The sequence below is a fragment of the Catharus ustulatus genome, chromosome 15 (assembly GCF_009819885.2).
Source record: "Catharus ustulatus isolate bCatUst1 chromosome 15, bCatUst1.pri.v2, whole genome shotgun sequence".
In the NCBI taxonomy this organism is placed as follows: domain Eukaryota; kingdom Metazoa; phylum Chordata; class Aves; order Passeriformes; family Turdidae; genus Catharus; species Catharus ustulatus.
This window is the reverse complement of record NC_046235.1, coordinates 13,205,526-13,222,802: the sequence shown is the minus strand read 5'-3', so window position 1 is coordinate 13,222,802 and position 17,277 is coordinate 13,205,526. Positions and strand designations below refer to the sequence as shown.

At 45.1% G+C, this 17,277-nt stretch overlaps 1 protein-coding gene across 1 annotated transcript; it reads left to right on the top strand.

Annotated features, from left to right (window-relative positions):
- Nucleotides 1-298: 298 nt before the first annotated feature.
- Nucleotides 299-9,111, top strand: NMUR2 (neuromedin U receptor 2). The gene is made up of 4 exons (XM_033072820.1): nt 299-1,351; nt 6,108-6,192; nt 6,870-6,995; nt 7,930-9,111. Exons 1-4 carry the CDS (start codon nt 632-634, stop codon nt 8,187-8,189), a joined length of 1,191 nt encoding a protein of 396 aa, XP_032928711.1. The 5' UTR covers nt 299-631; the 3' UTR covers nt 8,190-9,111.
- The last annotated feature ends 8,166 nt before the right edge of the window (nt 9,112-17,277 follow it).

The window sequence follows — 17,277 nt, the reverse complement described above, 5'->3', positions numbered from 1 at the left end:
TGCTACCATAGACAACAGAAAATAAAAATCAGGAGAGACTTGAAGGACAAAATCATGCTCAAATATTTTGTTTTGTTTTGCTTTGTTTTTCTTTGTTTTGCTTCATTTTGTTTTGTTTTGCTTGTGGTTCATAACTGGATGTAACACCACTATCATTTTGTGAAAGCTTTTTGGACTGAGTTTTGGGAGTGTTTCTGGTCTGCTTTCCCACCTCTGACATAAACCTGCAGCTGGTTTTGTATCGTGTATTTCAGATTCCCAGCTCCCTAAATCCCACTTTTGTGACTCTGTAAATGCATCAGCCACGGGAGCTGATGCAAGTGGCTGGAACCTCTTTTCGTACTCTATAATCTAATGCACTTAGCGAGCCAATGAATATGTGGGGAAGGAGGGGCTTTCTGGCTGAGGGGCTCTGTGCAGGGGAACAGCTGTTGAGCAGCAAAACCTTGCCCAGAGCCAGGCAAACACACTCATTCACATCCTCAGTGGCTCTGTGCATCCAGGGCTGGCACAGCCAGCTACAGCCCTCCTCCTCCCTCGGCAGAAAGTGAGCAAACTTGCACAGAGAAGCAGAAAGGACAACGAATCTCAGCTGTGAACCATTTTCAGATCCAGCATTGCAGCTCCAGCAATGGCCTGGGTCAGTAATTTCTCCTGGTTAAACCACCTTGTTCTGCACGAGGAACGTCTCAGGGGGTACTTGAACAGCACTGAGGACTATTTAACCTTCCTGTGTGGGCCCAGACGGAGCCACCTGTTCCTGCCCATGGCTTTGGTGTACTCTGTGATCTTTGTTGTCGGGGTGGTTGGGAACTTCTTGGTTTGCCTCGTCATCCTCAAGCACCGCAACATGAAGACCCCGACCAATTATTACCTGTTCAGCCTGGCGGTCTCCGACCTGCTGGTGCTGCTTTTCGGGATGCCCCTGGAAGTCTACGAGATGTGGAGCAACTACCCCTTCCTGCTGGGGCCCGTGGGCTGCTACCTGAAGACGGCTCTGTTCGAGACCGTGTGCTTCGCCTCCATCCTGAGCGTGACGACGCTGAGCGTGGAGCGCTACATCGCCATCCTGCACCCGTTCCGCGCCAAGCTGGACAGCACGCGCCGCCGCGCCCTCCGCACCATCCTGGCCCTCTGGCTGCTCTCCGTGCTCTTCGCCCTGCCCAACACGGGCACCCACGGCATCGTGCTGCAGCACTTCCCCAACGGCACCCTGGTGCCCGGCTCTGCCACCTGCACCGTGGTCATGCCCCTGTGGATCTACAACTGTATAGTGCAGATCACCTCTTTGCTCTTCTATGTGCTGCCCATGGGGGTGATAAGTGTGCTGTACTATCTGATGGGGCTAAGAGTAAGTCCTGCTCCAGCCGTGCTCAGTGTTTCCTTGCCTCATTCTTGTGTGTTTGTGTCCATATGTGGCTTTTGAGTGAGTTCTGCACCTTTTTGTTGCCCGTGTTTTACCCCCAGAGCAGCAAAAGTGTTTCTCAAACCTCTGAAAACAGTAGATCCAACTTCTTCTCTGGTGCAATCCTGTTCTGAAATTAATATAGCTATGTTGGGGAATAATATACCCCAATCTTATAAAAACTCACCATCACTGCTGCTCACATCTGAACGTTAATGAAACACCCAAGTCTGTAGATTGATTCCACCCTCTCAGAGATTTACACCTTTGCAGTAGGGACTAGAAAGAAATGGACCAAAAGGAAAATGTGAAAAGAATAAAAAGATGGCTAGTGATTGAATCTTGTGTACTATTTGTTTTCCCTTTTCTTGTGACTGTAGAATTTCCATTGCATTACTTTATTCTTTTCCTTCCTTGGAGCTGGTGGTAATATTCACTTATTAAAACTCACAAAGCTCAAACTCAAATCTTACCTTATTGCTGCAGCTAGCAAATTCAGCAATCATTTCTTTATATAACTACAGCTTTGTTTCACCAGGCTACCTTAGAGCTTGTATTCATTCTCTCTTCAGAAACTGAGACTACTTTTGACAAGTATCCATCATGTAAATAACACAATCAGGATCACAGTGTTACAAAACTACGTAGCACAACACTGAAATGCACTGCTGATCACAGTGACTTGATGACCACTTTCTTCTCATAAGTTACAGATATTTAGACAACATAAATCCCATTTTATCACACTGAATGCAACTTAAAGTTTACAAAGATGTGTCTGATCATACAGCAAGAAAGGGAGACAAATTACCTTATTAAATAATATGCAGGAAACTCAACCAAATCCCTGCTGGTGTATATATCATTTTGTTGTGCTGGCTGATATTTACTGTTACCTGAAATTATGCAGAAGCAATTTTTACTTACCCAGGTAAAAACATGGATTAGCTGTCAAAAATCCACAGCACAGAGCAGCTCCTTGAGGCAGTGAATGGGTTAAACTATCCCCAATCTCTGGAGGCTCTTGAGGGGTCTTTAAATAGTTTCAATGAATATTTTGCAAAATAAGACCTGAAGGGAATGAAAGGTGATGAACATAGAGTTGTTACAAAAAGAAAAAGAGAAATCCCTGGATTTGTAGAAGGAAAACTTGAAGGTTGCAATAACTTCTATTTGCAGCAGCAGACATTCCTATACCCCATCCCAGAAGAGAAGCTCGGTACCAGATGAGGGCTGATCCCCCAGGACTTCTGCAAATGCACACATTTGTTCAAGCAGTCTTTCCTAAAGACAGTAATGTTCACTGTTTCTGCCTCTGTTTTTCTGTATATCCAGCTCAGATTTCCAAATTTTAACAGGATCCATCCTGGCTGGATCTGCATTGTCTCCAAACTGCACTGGTGATTTCATTTCTTCAACAAAAGTGATAGAAGAATGATGTATGTATATATATAATTTTCTAAGAGGAGACACTTTTTATCTACTCACAGAGGAAATCTGTGAGACTTTAGCAACACCCTGCAGCCTCCTGAGTGCCACGTATCACTCACAGAATGTAGTGAAAAAGCTCAGGGTTGATCCCAAGGTTGTACAAGAGCTCAAATTCAGCAAACAGAGATGTAACCTTTTCATATCCATCCTTTGTAGAAAAGACATTTCCTCACCAGTTTTTCCCTCAAGCTCTGCCAGTGCTGGACAGTCTCAGGATGCAATGCAAATAGGGACAGGTGACCTGCCAAGCAGCAAACATGGGTCATAGGCTGAGTTAATTTATAATTTACTTCCTTGAAAAACATAAAAATACATTTGTCTTTTTCACTGAGAAATGGTTGCTTGCCTCATTATCTACTTGGGTATAATTTTGAGGCTTGGTGGTTTAACATTGCAATGTTATGGTCAATTGATCATTCCACCACCAGTGTAAAGAAGAGAACACTGATCATTGCCCTGTAAACTCATTAGGCTTGATTGTGGAAGCCTCCTGCTGCCTCTTCCATGGGGTTCCCATCACAGATACCTTTAGGATAAATCCTTAAATCATCCAGGCTCTTCAAACCCGGTTCAGCTGTTGAGCTGCTGATTGCAACCCACAGCCAAAGAGCTGAGGAGGGAGAGGGACAAGATGAGAGCATTGGGCAGTAGCTGCTCGTGGAAGTTCATCCCTGGGGCACTGGCTTCATCACAGCAGGGTTCACTGCAAGGTCCCTGACCATTTCTTACAAACAGATTCCTAAAAGGACACAGAGGTGCTGATCATTGCTTGTCTAAAAGGCAAACTCTGTTTAACAAGGGTTTCTGACAGCGTGGTCTGGATGATTCTCCTCCCAAGGTTCCAACTCTTCTCTTAGTCTCTCATCCCTTCAGTAACTGGCAATAATAATAATAATAATAATAATAATAATAATAATAATAATAATAATAATAATTTGGACACAGTGGCAATTTATCTGTCTTTGAAGCCAGACAATTTATTCTTGCCAATGCATATCTGGTCCAGAATTTATCATCAAAATCTGTTTCTCCCCGCAAATGCCCAGCTGTTAGATGCCCAGAATCATCTGTGGATGGTGACTGCCTTTGGCTAGTTTCTGCAGAGCCCAGCCCAGCTCCTCCAGAGTCTGTCCCCTTTCCATGGAAGTTGTCCAGCAGTCCTTGTCCTGGTTCTCCTTTGAGGGCACACCCAGGCTGCAGAGCAGCAGCAGCTGCTTCAGCCAAACCTCAGAACAGGCAGGACTGTAATCTTTAGCAGAAGCCTTGTGGGATTTAAATATCAATTTGCCATCAGCTGGAGAGAAACTTTGATCACCACTAGTGTCAGCCAGGCCAAGGAGTTTACAGAAAACAGTTCTGCTTTTGCAGATTACAGAAAACACCGCTTCTTTTACAGTGGCCTCACTATGTTTGTCTGGGGATAGGTGAAACCCTAATTTCACTCAGCCTTTTGATTTCTGGGGTGAAATGCTGTAGCTAATAAAGATCTCGGGGAGAAATCCAATTTTCAGCTTCTTGCTCCAGTCACTTTTAATTCTCTTTCAGTGAAAGGGTAGCATTCATCTCAAACCTACACAGCCTCATAGATCACAGTGATGTAAAGGTAACCAGTACCTTGGCTGGGGTTCTACCCCTCCCAAACCATTGGTGTTAACTCAACTTACAACCATGGACTCATTTATTTAATTTTTTTTCCCCTCCCTGTTTGTAATGTTTCATTGTTTTATTAAACTGCAGCTGCTGAGTTGTTCTTACTTGTTACACCTTCATCACTTGAGGCTAAAGAGGAGCCTTACAGCATCACCAAAATGACAGATGGAAGGGGAAAAATAAAGATACATGTGTCTCTGGTTTATTACAGCATCAGCATACTGCTCTCTGAGGCTTTGGAATATGCCTGGAATAGATTACTGTTGAGACTGAAAACCACTGAAGGGGATCCAGGGGTTTTAATAAATCTGATAATTTATCAGTAGATGTGCTACAGATCAACTGAGTCCTTTCCTTAAGCAACTGTGGCTATGCCTGAGAGTTACAAGGGGAATAATGTAAAATATGAGAAGCCGAATTGCATTTAATTGGTTATCATTCCATTTACTTGGTTTTTCCTTTTATAAATAGAATAAAGAGAACATTGAAAGAAGGGCTCATTTCATCATTCTCACAGAAAAGTATTATTAATCAGAAATCAGAAAGCAAAGTCACAGTGTAAAAGGCAAAAGGAAGTGGCACATGCCTTCATGAAGTTTTTACAAATCCAGAGTGATTTCTATCTTTTCTCTCATCCCTGATATTGTCTCATCCATAATTAAGTTTTGGTTCCAGTTTCTCTACTTGAAAACAGACAAAGCAGTTGGCTAAGCAGGAGTTCCCACTGCAGGAAGCTGGGACCAAATATGACCTTCCCAGATATGATTTCTTTGGTATTCAAATCAATTGTCCTGTTTATATAAACCTGATCTTTTCATCACCAAAGCACCAGTCTTATTATAAACATACTGGGGACAGATTCCAGGGATGATCAGACTGCTACTCTTCATGCCCATTTTCTTTGAAGTCCAGGAGAATTACTGGAGAAAAACCTCTCCTGATTGTGCCAGGGCAGTGTGTGGCTAAATCTGTGTGCATCATGCACCCTGCCCATCTGCAAGGCAGAATTTCTGGGCTTTGTTCATTAGATGGGTTGAATGTCAACTACCCCAAACACTTAGGACATGAAACAAACTCCCTTGAATTCTATAGCATTTTTTCCAATGATTACAGCTCTGTTGTACTGAGGCCTCACTGGGCATTTTTTGGATCATTGGTTTGTGCTTAATTGTGGGGAACACTTTTAGGAAAATAAACAAACAGGCAATATTTTGCTAAAAGAAAAAACAATACCTAGCAAAATACTGTTGAAATGGAACATAAACTGTGAACCAAATATTGACTCATTGAGAAAAGGTAAGTGGGGAAGTGAAATACAAATTTGCTGTAAATATGCAGGTTCAGATGCATAAAATCCGTTGATTGTTTTGAACCTAAAGCTTCTATGTATTTCTAGACAAAAACTGAAATTTAAATGCAAGGGGAGTTTTTTTGAGTGAGACCCAAGTGGCCCCAAATTTGGCTTTCTCAAGCTACAACTATCAAAATATCAAACAGTCTGAGTCTGGTGGGGGTGTGTTCTCTTGTCTAAGCTGTGCTTTGGTTTCCCTCCTTTTGCCAGTTGAAAGGAGATGAATCTTTGGAAGTGGAGGAAATGGCTGTGAATGTTCAGAGGCCATCCAGGAAATCAGTCACCAAGATGTTGTGTAAGTAGTGAGTCCTTCTGTGTTTTATTTACCATGAGCAGGAGCATGACCAGATCCTGAAGGGCATTGAGCAAGTTCATTGGATACAAGAGTTGGGAGATGAGTAGCTGTCATATTAAAAAAAGGTTTATTGCTGTTTTATCTAGACTTGCAGGAGTGAAGCATCAGGGGTAACTACCAAAAGACTCAGAAAGCAAATTTTCCTCCCCAGCACAAGAGGAGGTTGAGCAAAACTTTGTGGCAGATGCTTGCACGGCAATTTTCCACCATCCCTCACTCTACACTAGCTCTTGCAGCCCTTGTCTATCTTGTACATTTTTACAGAATGCACATCTGTTTTGCATTACATCAAACTGTACTTTGGAGCCAGCTTGGTTTTCTGAGCCTGGAATGGGTCTGGCCTCCATATATACCCCAATATTGCCTGACTGTTTCCTGCTCTGTTTGAATGTTACTCTGTGTGCATGCATTGGGTTATCCAATACAGAAATTAGTGGAAAGATTGTTCTTTTAGTTGGTAATAGCAAGACAGAAAGGATGGAAAATATTTTGAAACCATGAATATAATTTATATATTAAGTCTTCCATCCAGCTTTCTGAACTCTCTGCTCAGAGGGCTGGTGAACCATTTCTTCGCATTTCTGACTTGTTTTTCTTCTCCCCTTTCTCCACACCAGTTGTCCTCGTGATAGTTTTTGCCATCTGCTGGGCTCCATTCCACATAGACCGACTTTTCTTCAGCTTTGTTGTGGAATGGACTGAGCCTTTGGCCAACACCTTCAACTTAATTCATGTGGTGTCAGGTAAAGCTTTCCTCTTCCACTTGCACAGGCGCTGGCAAAAAAAAAAAATTGTGAGGGGTTTTCCTTGGAATGTGCAGTCATTTATTTTGTAGGGCACATGAGACTGCAGGGAAAACCTTGAGGTTTGGTGAGCAGTGATGTCAACAGTGCCTGAATAAAACCTGCAGGCAGGTTTCTGCAGCTTTCAAGATCTGAACATGTCGAATTCACAAAGGATGGAAGATTAAAACAAGGATATCATGCATCATTACTAGCTGCTTTTAATTCTTGGGAATGTCCAGAAGTAAAGACTGCTGTCATTCAGCTGCTTTTAAGGAGTACACAGGAGCAGGCAGCATCCTCCACAGGCTCTCTGGGGAAAAGAGGAAACCTTTCCAAATGCAAGAGCCTTACATACTGCTCAGCACTGGGTGATGAAACCAAATCTTTATGGCCTTGCCAACTATAAAATTAAGGGCTTTTCAAAGAGGAATCTTATTTTCAGTCTGCCATGGGAAAACACTGAGTGTGGCCATTAGGCAGCTCAGACAAATCCAATCCTGTGCCATTGTCCTGGTGAGTTGTAGGAAATTAGCTTCCCCTGGCTGGAAGTTATGCTCTGACAGCTTTGATGGGGCACCAGCTGTGCAAGTCCTGCTGTGGGGATGAGGGCAGTGCTGGAGGCAGGTCAGGGCAGCTCAAGAGAGAGCTGGTTCCTGAACAGCTGGAGAGACTGAGCTCCAATTAACATTCTCTCCCACTTTCCTTTCACTGCAATGAAAGCTGAGCTAACCTTGGTGAGACATCCCTGAGCCTGTGCCAGGAAGGCAGCAGAGCTTCCACTGCTGCTGTCTCCCTCCTTGCACCCAAGCTTGGTGCAATAAATAGATTTTCCCCCTCTGGGATGAGTTCACACACAAATTACTCTCTCTTCCCCCCACCCTTGTTCCCCCAGGTGTTTTCTTTTACCTGAGCTCTGCCACAAACCCCATCATTTACAACCTGCTGTCCCAGCGCTTCAGGATGGCTTTCCTCAGTGTGATCTCTCCTTGCTGCAAGCACTGTGCCCGTAAACATCCCACCTGCAAGATTTCATCCCAGAAGAGCATGTTTGTCATTCAGAATCACAATCTCATGGACTCTGCTGAAAACACGAGTTTCCCTGGCACTCACAGGGCATCTGTCAGCAGCTCTCAGCTCTCCACTGGCCTGTGACTTCCCAAGTTGTGATCCAGGTGAGAGAGAAGGTTAAGAAAATCACTTTAAGAAACTAAAGCAGAAGAAAACCTCCTGAAAGACTGATTTCAGCAAGAATTCTCAGGAGGTGTCCCACTGAATGAATGAAGGAGGAGGCTGTATCTAGGATGTGTTGGAGAAGCACTGTATTACCCCCAAGCTAATGGGAGGGCTGGAAATCTGAGTTTGCTCACTGCAAGCTGTGCCAGCAAAGAGCTGCTTTAAAGGGTGAGAGACACTCCCTGTGCTGCCAGCACGGGAGAGAGAATCAGCTTAGCCAAGTCTTAACTAAACAGCTTCTTGTGCAGCAACTGAAATGTCAGTTTTTACTTATTTTGAAGCAGGACAATTTTCTGCATAAGCCTTCTCTACCCACTTCTAGCTTTAGGTAAACCAGTCCCACTTCCCTCTGCTCCAGCCTTCTTGAGGTATGGCTGCTGCAAACCTCTCCTGTCAACATCAGCAAACAGGCAAGAATGAGAGCAGGGCTGATAAACACCAGCTACCAGCAACAGCTGTTTCTGGACCAGAAGAACCAGGGAGCCAACAACTGTAAAATAAAAGTAAATCAAACTTTTGCTTTCTGAGCTTCTTATCATTACTTCGACTTTAGACATTTATGTGTTGTCTCCACCAGTGAAGCCCTGTGGTTGTGCTTCAGCAGACTTCACTCCTCCTATACCAGGTGGATTGCAGAAGTCAGAGATCTTTGTGGATTAGCAATCACCAGGAAGGAGCCTGGTTAGCACTCACAACAGAGGCAATTGGGACAAACCTTATACAAGGGCAATAAAAAGGGGAGCTGTGCAGTGATGTTGCATCTACTAAATTCAGTTTTTGCCACAAAGCACAATACAAGGTCTGAAAAACTTCCCTGCATTGCAGTAGTGCAAACAGATCCTGAAGGCAGTACCCTCACATCAGAGCTGACAAATTCCTGGGCTCTGCAGGGACAGGACCCTATAGAATTTTGCCAAGGGAGTTCAGGGAGGGTCCATTATGTGATAAAGAATTATGTTAAACTCTGTCTCACACATTTCAAAGCCTGTTCATTGTGTGTCAGGGAAATGCCTCCCGTGTGCATCCTGACTCAGGGCTGGGTTTAGTCCTGTGCTGGGCTCAGGCTTGGCACACACTGCCTCAGAGAATCAGCCCCTGAGTGCCACCAGGGGACTGCAGCTCCTTGCACAGCCAGAGAACACAGAGCTATCACAGCAAATAACAACATTAGTCCCTGCAAGATGATACACTTGTGCATAAAGACATTTTCCATTCTGGTCCCTGGGGATCCAGATGGCATTTCCTAACCGAGGGGAATTGCACTCCGGGTTACCACACTCTCTTTCTTTGTTTGCCCCAAAGTTTTCTGTTTGATTCTCACTGTGGGACTCTGAGGTGGGAGCCTTATGGCAGCTAGAGAGCCCCCTTTTCCTGGAGCATAAGGGGAATATTTTCAGACCCCTTTTTACCACCTGCAGTCTTGAAAAACACGCCTTGGAGAGGGGCAGAGCCACACACAAGGCCCGCAGAGAAAAGGCCATTCCTGCTCCCTCAAGACACAGCTGAAATGCTTTGCCACCCCCAAGTGGACACTTGCATTTTACCAGTGACATTTACATTTCTAAGCAGAAATTTTGCATTATTTTTCCCTCTGCCAGAGATTACAGTGTGCTTTCCCTCTGGACAGGCCATGGCAGTGGTGCCTTGCTGCCTTTGGGCTGCCCAGGTCCCTGTTCTCCTGCCTGCCATTCCTCCGAGCTCTGTGATCCCACCGACCACCTGGGGACCACCTGGGACCACCTGGGGACTACCTGGGACCACCTGGGACCACCTGGGCAGTGTCTGTGCTGGATTTCCTGCCTCACCCTGTGCCTCCCTTGGGCAGATCCCTCTCTGAGCCCTGGGGTTTTGCTCCCTGTGCCAGCAGTGTGAAAGCTGTCCCAGAACCAGGGCACTACCAAAGGAGTGAGGAGGCAGTGAGTGACATTGTCACCCATCCAGCACGGGGTGAGACGTTCCTCTGCCAGGTTTTGTGGTTCTTTTAGTGCCTGTTGAGCACTCAGGGTGAGGCAGCATCTGTGTTGTGCACAGAGCCATCCATGGTCAGAGCCAACACGAGCGATGCCGCGCTCTCCTCTCCTCCTGGGAGCATCCCAACCTCCAGCTGCAAAGCCTGGTCTTGATAAATGCATCCCTCACCTGCAGCTGAGCACACAGACAAAGGCTGGGGGGTGATGCTGAATGGTGAAGATTTCATGTGATCTTAAAGAAAGTGGCCATATTTTGTCCCAAGGGAAGACAAAAAGGTTTTGTGAGGAAGGGGAAGCAGATGTGGGAGGAATGTGCATGGATGGAAAAAGTTTAGAAGAGAAGCAGTGAGAAGCAAGTCATCATGAAATCACCTGGTTCTGAATTAATTTATTTTCTTGTCCTAAAAGCAGGTTTTTTCACATTTAATTTGTTGTTAGTCAAAAGTAGTGATATCTATAAGTAAAAACCACTGAGCTTTTTTGGCCAAATATCAAAACCAAAGCTGAAAACATTTAGTCTTGCAGCAAACCAAACCTTCTGCGAAAGTATTGTTGGGAGAGACATGTCAAAACTCCTCTGAATTCTGCTGAAAATCAAATAAATGCAGTGGAAAAAATGTGGACTAACTGGAGACTCCAAATTCAGCTCCCTGTGACTGCACAGCTCAGTACCCCCTCACTCCTGAGGGAGGATCTCTAGAAAATAATTGATGCACTTTTTCCCTAAATGTAGTCAATGTCCACTGGAGACTTTTCTTCCCAAAAGGTCAGTGCTTGAGTTATTTATCACTCTGCTCTGATATTTACCTCCTGCATTTTGAAAGCTGGATTCAAAGATGAAAAAACCAGGAAGATGGATAGAGATGTCATGAAAGCTGATGTTATTCCTTTATTTATACATTAAGGAGCTTTCATAGCCAAGTGCTGAAAAATGTTGGCAACTGGCTGAGAAAAACTTCTGTTGCACAAAAATGGAGAACAGCTCTCTTTCCCCAGGAGTGGTCTGGTGTGATAAAACTGTATTTATTTGAAATCAAGCGTGACTTTGGAGACAGAACTGTCTATTGATTTATTTCTCTGTTTCTGTTTCCCTCTGGGAAATGTGTAAATGTGTGAGCAGGAAGTGTGGAGAGCAGGGGCAGTGCTCCAGCACAGTGAACACAACATGGAGAGTTTGAAATGTGCTACAAGGAAGCACTCAAAGGGGAGAAGAATTGTGTTCATTGTGTTCATTCTGAGTGATGCTCAGATCTAACCAGGTTCAGTTGGAAAAAACACCTTGAGGAGCAGGTGAACTGTTCTGTTAAGTTTATATGAAGAGTTTTTGCACATCACTGTGTTCTGAAGTGTTTAAACTACAGCTTATCAGTAAAACTAAATGTACATTTCAGCTGCAGAGATGGTTATCTGTATCTGTATGTAACATGAAAATAAATATACTGAACTCTGTCTACCTAAGCCTGGTCCATGCTCCAGAAATCCTTCTGGTTTCTCCCTCTGGTTCCACGTGAGCAGCAGAAGATGGACATTCCCCAAATTGCACCCAGTGCAGGACACCAAGGACTCATTACAAGTCACAGCACTTTAATAAAAACCCAACATATTTCAGCTGGTATCTTTGCACAAATCCTCACAGGCCTTGGGGCATTCAAGAATTCTGCAGGGGAGGAGGTTAAAAACTGGGCAGCACAGATGTCATAGCCAGGAGAGGGTCCCAAAGCAAAAGCTGCTCCTTCCCAGCCTGTGGAACAGCCAGGTCTGCTCTCCCTTTCTGTTTTCCCCTGTTGTCTCATTTTCTCTGCTTTCCTTATGACACTTGCTAGTATTTTCCACACTGAAGTTTCTTTTTCTACAAACTAGCGAATTGCTGAGCTGTGGCATTTCCATATCAAATGGATATTAATGTAAGGAGAAATATGATAATGAAAGCAGAATAAACAAGAAATCAAACAAGTTTTTGCAGGGATTAAAATTTGAATTTAGAATTCGGTCCAAGTCAGTGCAATGATGGTAAATGTCCTTCAGAGTGAGCTGAGGTTAAAAGAGTTTGCAAAGAAGCTGCAGAAAATTGCCCAATCCTGGCCCTGCAGGTTTCCTCACCTGGGAAAAACACACTTTTGAGGTTGTTAGGGCAGGTCACCATGCACCAAAAGACAGTGAACATCTTGTGCATGATTTCCTGACTCTGAAAAAGGAATTTGCCATGTACAAAATGGACCATGATGTAAGAACCTCTCCAGAAGAGTCAAGGGTTGTTGATTTTCTTCCACATTTCTTTCCATTTCTGGGTAGCCAACAGCCTGCCTTGGTCATACCCAGACAGAGCTAAGTTCATTTGCTACCAGCAGAAGACTTTCTGTTACTGTCTAGGCTTTGTGAAGCCCTGAAAAGCTGTAGCTGATGTTTTAAAGGCTAATTATCTTAAATCCACTTAATTTTTATAGAAGGATTAATTTTAGGTGTATGGGAGCTGTTGGAATAATTTGTTTCCCACTAGGATAACTAATTCATGAATAAAATACTGAGGTTCTTATTGTAAAATCCCAAATCACTTTTTTCTTGCATCCTCAGCTTACACTATTTTATGAAATGCAACAATTTCTTCCCAGAGGAACAGGCTTTTGTTTGATTTTTTGGTTAGATGTGGGTTTTCCAGGGGACCCTTTGACTCAGATGTCTTCAACATGATCTCCATCAGAGGAAAACTGTTATTCCTTTATCTAGTCAAATGAGGGGGGAAAAAAGCTGTGCTAAAATCAATTTTTCTGACCTACTTCAGTCATCTACTTTAGGTGTTTTACAGGTAGTTTTTATGCATACCTTCTGCAGCTGAAAAACACAGCCAGGCAACAAGGCACAGGTGACCTTGGAGTGCTGTGTGCTCTTTGTTGCAGAGCAGGGAAGCTCATCAGACTTGTTCATTTTGCTTCATTCCTTCAGAACCCAAGAGATTCCCTTAGAAATGAGTCAGTAGGAAAATCATGCTCCAAATGAGCAAAGCAAATGGCTCACAGCTAAATCACCACTGCCCAGTGGGAGAGCAGCATCCTCAGGGGCTCACCTGCCACTTTGTTCACTGGTCTGGGGCTGCTGCCTCTGGGACACCTGGGCTACACCCAAAAGGCAGAGAAATTCCAACAAAGCTCTAGCATGTGTACAATTTGCAGTGTTTATTTGCAGCTTTTCTGTTTTATTTTCTTTCCTTTGCTTCTGTAGGAGATGACAAGGGCAGGAAAGAGATCTGTCCTGCCAGAAACAGCTGCCTGAACTCAGTGGACAGTCTCCAAAAAGAAGTGTTTCCATGCTGCTGTTGACTGCAGTGCAGGGCAGCACAGAGCATCTGCAGCAAAAAAAGTACAGGAGTCACAGTTTGTAAGAGTCACAGTTTTGGGAAACAGAAAACCTGACCACACAGGAACCTGGAGGGATATTTAACCATGTTTATTTAACCATGTACACACTGGGGATTGTTAGCTGGCTTGGTGTTAGGGAAATCCTGCACAAAGAGGGGGGTTTGAGTGTGAACAAACCTGGTTAGCACCACAAAACTCAGCTTCCCCTGAGCCCTGCAGCAAGTTCCTCCCAGCTCAGGTGACCTGCTCCTGCAGAAAAACAAACCACAGATCAGCAGCAGGTATCCATTTCCATTTCAGTTCCACTGGCAGGCCCCTCCATTGGAGCTGAGACACAGGCAGCACACATCAGCTTAAAATGCTGCAAACCAGTTATTGCTCCTGTGTGTAACAAAGACAGCAGCAGTGGACACTGGCCCAGATATTTCTGCTTTGGTTATTCCTGTATCCCAGTCCCAAGATGAGGGGCTGAGTCATGTGGAGCTGGCTCTCTGTGCTCAAAACACTGAACAGCCCCAAAGCTGGGGCTCACATGGCAGCCTAGCAAACCCCAGCAGCCCCACTGCACTCCTCCAGGAGCAGCAAGGACTGCCAGACCTGATTCAGCCCAGCTCTCCTGTGTCTCCTGCATTAACAGCAAGGAGCACTCATGGAAGTGTTGGTCTCAGCCTGGTTCCTTCCGCTCTCATTTCGCTCCCCACCCTCCCTCCCAGGAGGAGCAGGTATATTGAAAATCATCTCTTTGCCCCCATCCATCCAGTCTTTTTGCTGCTAAGAGATTCCACTGAGAATTGAGTCTTTTCTCTGCAACTTTATTTGCCAGCTGCAGGGTTTTCACACCGTTATTTGTATTCCAGTCCCGATTTCAATTACCTGGCTAACCTTTTCAATTTTCACAGAGAGTGAGAATCAGAAAACAGCAGGTCCTTTATTACAGCTCACACTGGCAGGGAATTCTTCTCCCCCCTTCCCTCCCCCATGTTTGCAGGAAAGCTCTGTCAAATTCAAACAAACTCATTGATAATAACTTGTCTGTTTGCTTATGCTTTGCTGGCTGTTAAATATTCTGGTCCTTTCTGTGGACCTCTCTTCCATTCTCCTCTTGGCTTGAACATATTCTATTTTACACCATTTCTAAAAGCTAAGGAGAAGCAATCTTAAGCCTTCACCCTGATGCTTGACTCCAGTGGGAATTCTCACCAGCCAAGCACTGGAGAAGTTGAAAGCCTTGTGCTTTGAGAGGGGCTGTTTGCTGATGTTTGACAAGCAGGACGTGGTGGTGGCCAGTCCTGTCCATATCTCAGAGCACTTCCCAGTGGAGGCTCAGGGCACTGGGGGGTTCCCTCAAACAAGGGGTGAGCCAGGCACAGGACACCACTCTGTGAGCCCAAAGCCACTGAGCTGTGCTGGCCACAGCTGTCACCCCTCTTGCCTTTCTCAATTCTCCAAGTCACACCCTTCCTCTTACCCCCTCTATTATTCTGAGCTCTTGATCTAACAGTCGTTTCCAGGCCTCATCACTCAGCCATCCAGATCCCAGAAATGGTTTATTTGACTGGGGAGGGGAGAGGATTTAATGCAAAAGACCTGTTCCTTAGCAACACCTTCCCATCTTTCTTCTTTGGTTATTTCCAGCTCATTATCTTTCCCCATGTTCAACTCCAAATTAACTTAATTACAGACAGATTTTGTATCTCTCTGAACCAGAAGGGGCACTTGTAAAACATCCCTCCAGTCAATAGTAAATGAGGGCCTTGGCCTATGCTAAGCAGCCTTTGGAAAGGCAGCTCAGCTGTGCCTGCCCTGCTCCCTCCAGAGACCTCTCCTGGTTGCTCCCAGCTCCTGCTGTTCCTTTCCAGTGAGGCATTTCATGCATTTCATCTCTCCATTTTGCAGCCTGTCCAAGCTCTCCTCAACACCACCAGTATAAATCACCAGGTGAATGCTTCTCTTATGCAGGTGCCAAGGGCACTGCAACCTTTGCACCTCCCTGTTCCAGATTCTGACAGGGGACAAGTGCCTCAGTTCAAAGTCTGTGATTGGAAACTGCCCTGAGTACTAATCTGAGCTAAATCTGAGCCTTACTGAGTCTGAATGTCAGAGGTACTCAGTCCAGGATGACCTCTGATTGGAGAGGTCAAAGATCTCTCTTGGTTAATGCAGTTCTGGCTGCCCAAAACCCACCCACCAATGGCAGCTGTCTCCTTGAAAATCCCCTCAGAGATAGAAACACAACAACTGAACTAGATCCAGGGCAGCCCCTCACACCATATCTTGTCCTTACTCTGTGATGCCAGGTTTCCTTTGGAAATCAGGATCAGGACTTATCTCCAGCAGCTGACGGGTTCCTCACCTTCTCCCAGATAAATAACCATTGCTGCATTGCTGTGTCTTACCATGCACAGCTCTCCACTGGCATAGGAAATATCTTCATCCTTCTCTTGGAGGTCTAGCAGCTATCCTCCAGCCAGGACACCTCTTCCTAAATCCACCTAAATCCTCACTGGTAGAGGCTGGGTGCTGCCCTAAGGATGAGGACAGGTCTGTGTTCACACAATGAGGAAAGTGGTGTCAGAGAGAGCCACCAACAGAACTGTGCTGAGGGCACCTGAAACACAAGGAAACCCTCTAAAAACACACAGGGGAACCAAACTCCCACCAGCAATAAAAAAAGGAAAGCTCTGTGTTAATGTTAGAGGAATCAGAGAGCTGTAATTCTACCATTAGGAGTGGATGTATGGAGAGGAAAGAAAGCCTGAGTGATGATGCAGGTGGTTCCTCCTCATTCAGGTGAGCATTTCCTCCCAGCAGCTTGCCACCCTGGAAGGTAGAACCACAGGTTAAATTGGGATGAGTTTCCCCCCTCACTCTGCAGAGGTAGAGCTGCAAATCATGCAGCATCCTGGGGTTAAGGACCTCAAACACAGACAGCAGAATTTCATTTGCAAAATGAAATTCACCCTGCCTCAGAAGTTTCAGGTTGTTCTTCCCTTTCTCTTTTGCCCCTTTCTGTCTCACCACTTTGTTCTGCAGGGAGAGAAGTCATAGGTAGGATATTTCCTTCCTATTTCATGAGAGCATTTTCAGAATTTCCCACCTCAGCTGAACCCCATCACATTTACCAGCTCAGCAGGAGACTGTCCCCAACGTCTGTGTTTATGCTGGAAAGGTCTGAAGGATGCAAGGAGCAAATATCTGCCCTGAAAACTGAACATGTGGCCTCTAAAGAGCATTTGTACGCATCTTCCCTAGATTTACAGCCCAAGCACACTGGCAGTGCCACTGGAGGTCAGTCTTGTGCCATGGAAACCTGTGGCACTGAGCCCTGCGTGCCCTGGTTCCCAGAAGCTTGCATTTGTGGTACACAGGACACCCCAGCTCCCCCGGTGTTGATTTATGATGCAGAGATTCTTCATGCTTCCATTTCTTTCTGTCTCAAAAACTACCCAGTGGTCTGCTGCTGGCTAAGCTCAGCAGAAGATTCAGGGGGGTTCAGTCAGCACAGGCAGCTCCTCACATCCCAGCCAGTGCTAACACAGATGGTCAGTCAGGCTTGGCCATCTCATCCAAACCCACTTGGAAAATACACTTGGTTTGGGACAATTCCTAGTCCCGTGTTTCACAAGGCATGGCAGAATAATTATATACAAGGTGCAAGCTCTGGATGAGAAATCAGGATATTGA

Excerpts from the sequence above, each read along its gene's own strand:
- NMUR2 (XM_033072820.1), top strand. The coding sequence starts at position 632 with ATGGCCTGGGTCAGTAATTTCTCCTGGTTAAACCACCTTGTTCTGCAC. Across the intron at positions 6,193-6,869 it reads ATCAGTCACCAAGATGTTGT|TTGTCCTCGTGATAGTTTTT; the intron begins GTAAGTAGTGAG and ends TCTCCACACCAG. Across the intron at positions 6,996-7,929 it reads CTTAATTCATGTGGTGTCAG|GTGTTTTCTTTTACCTGAGC; the intron begins GTAAAGCTTTCC and ends TTGTTCCCCCAG.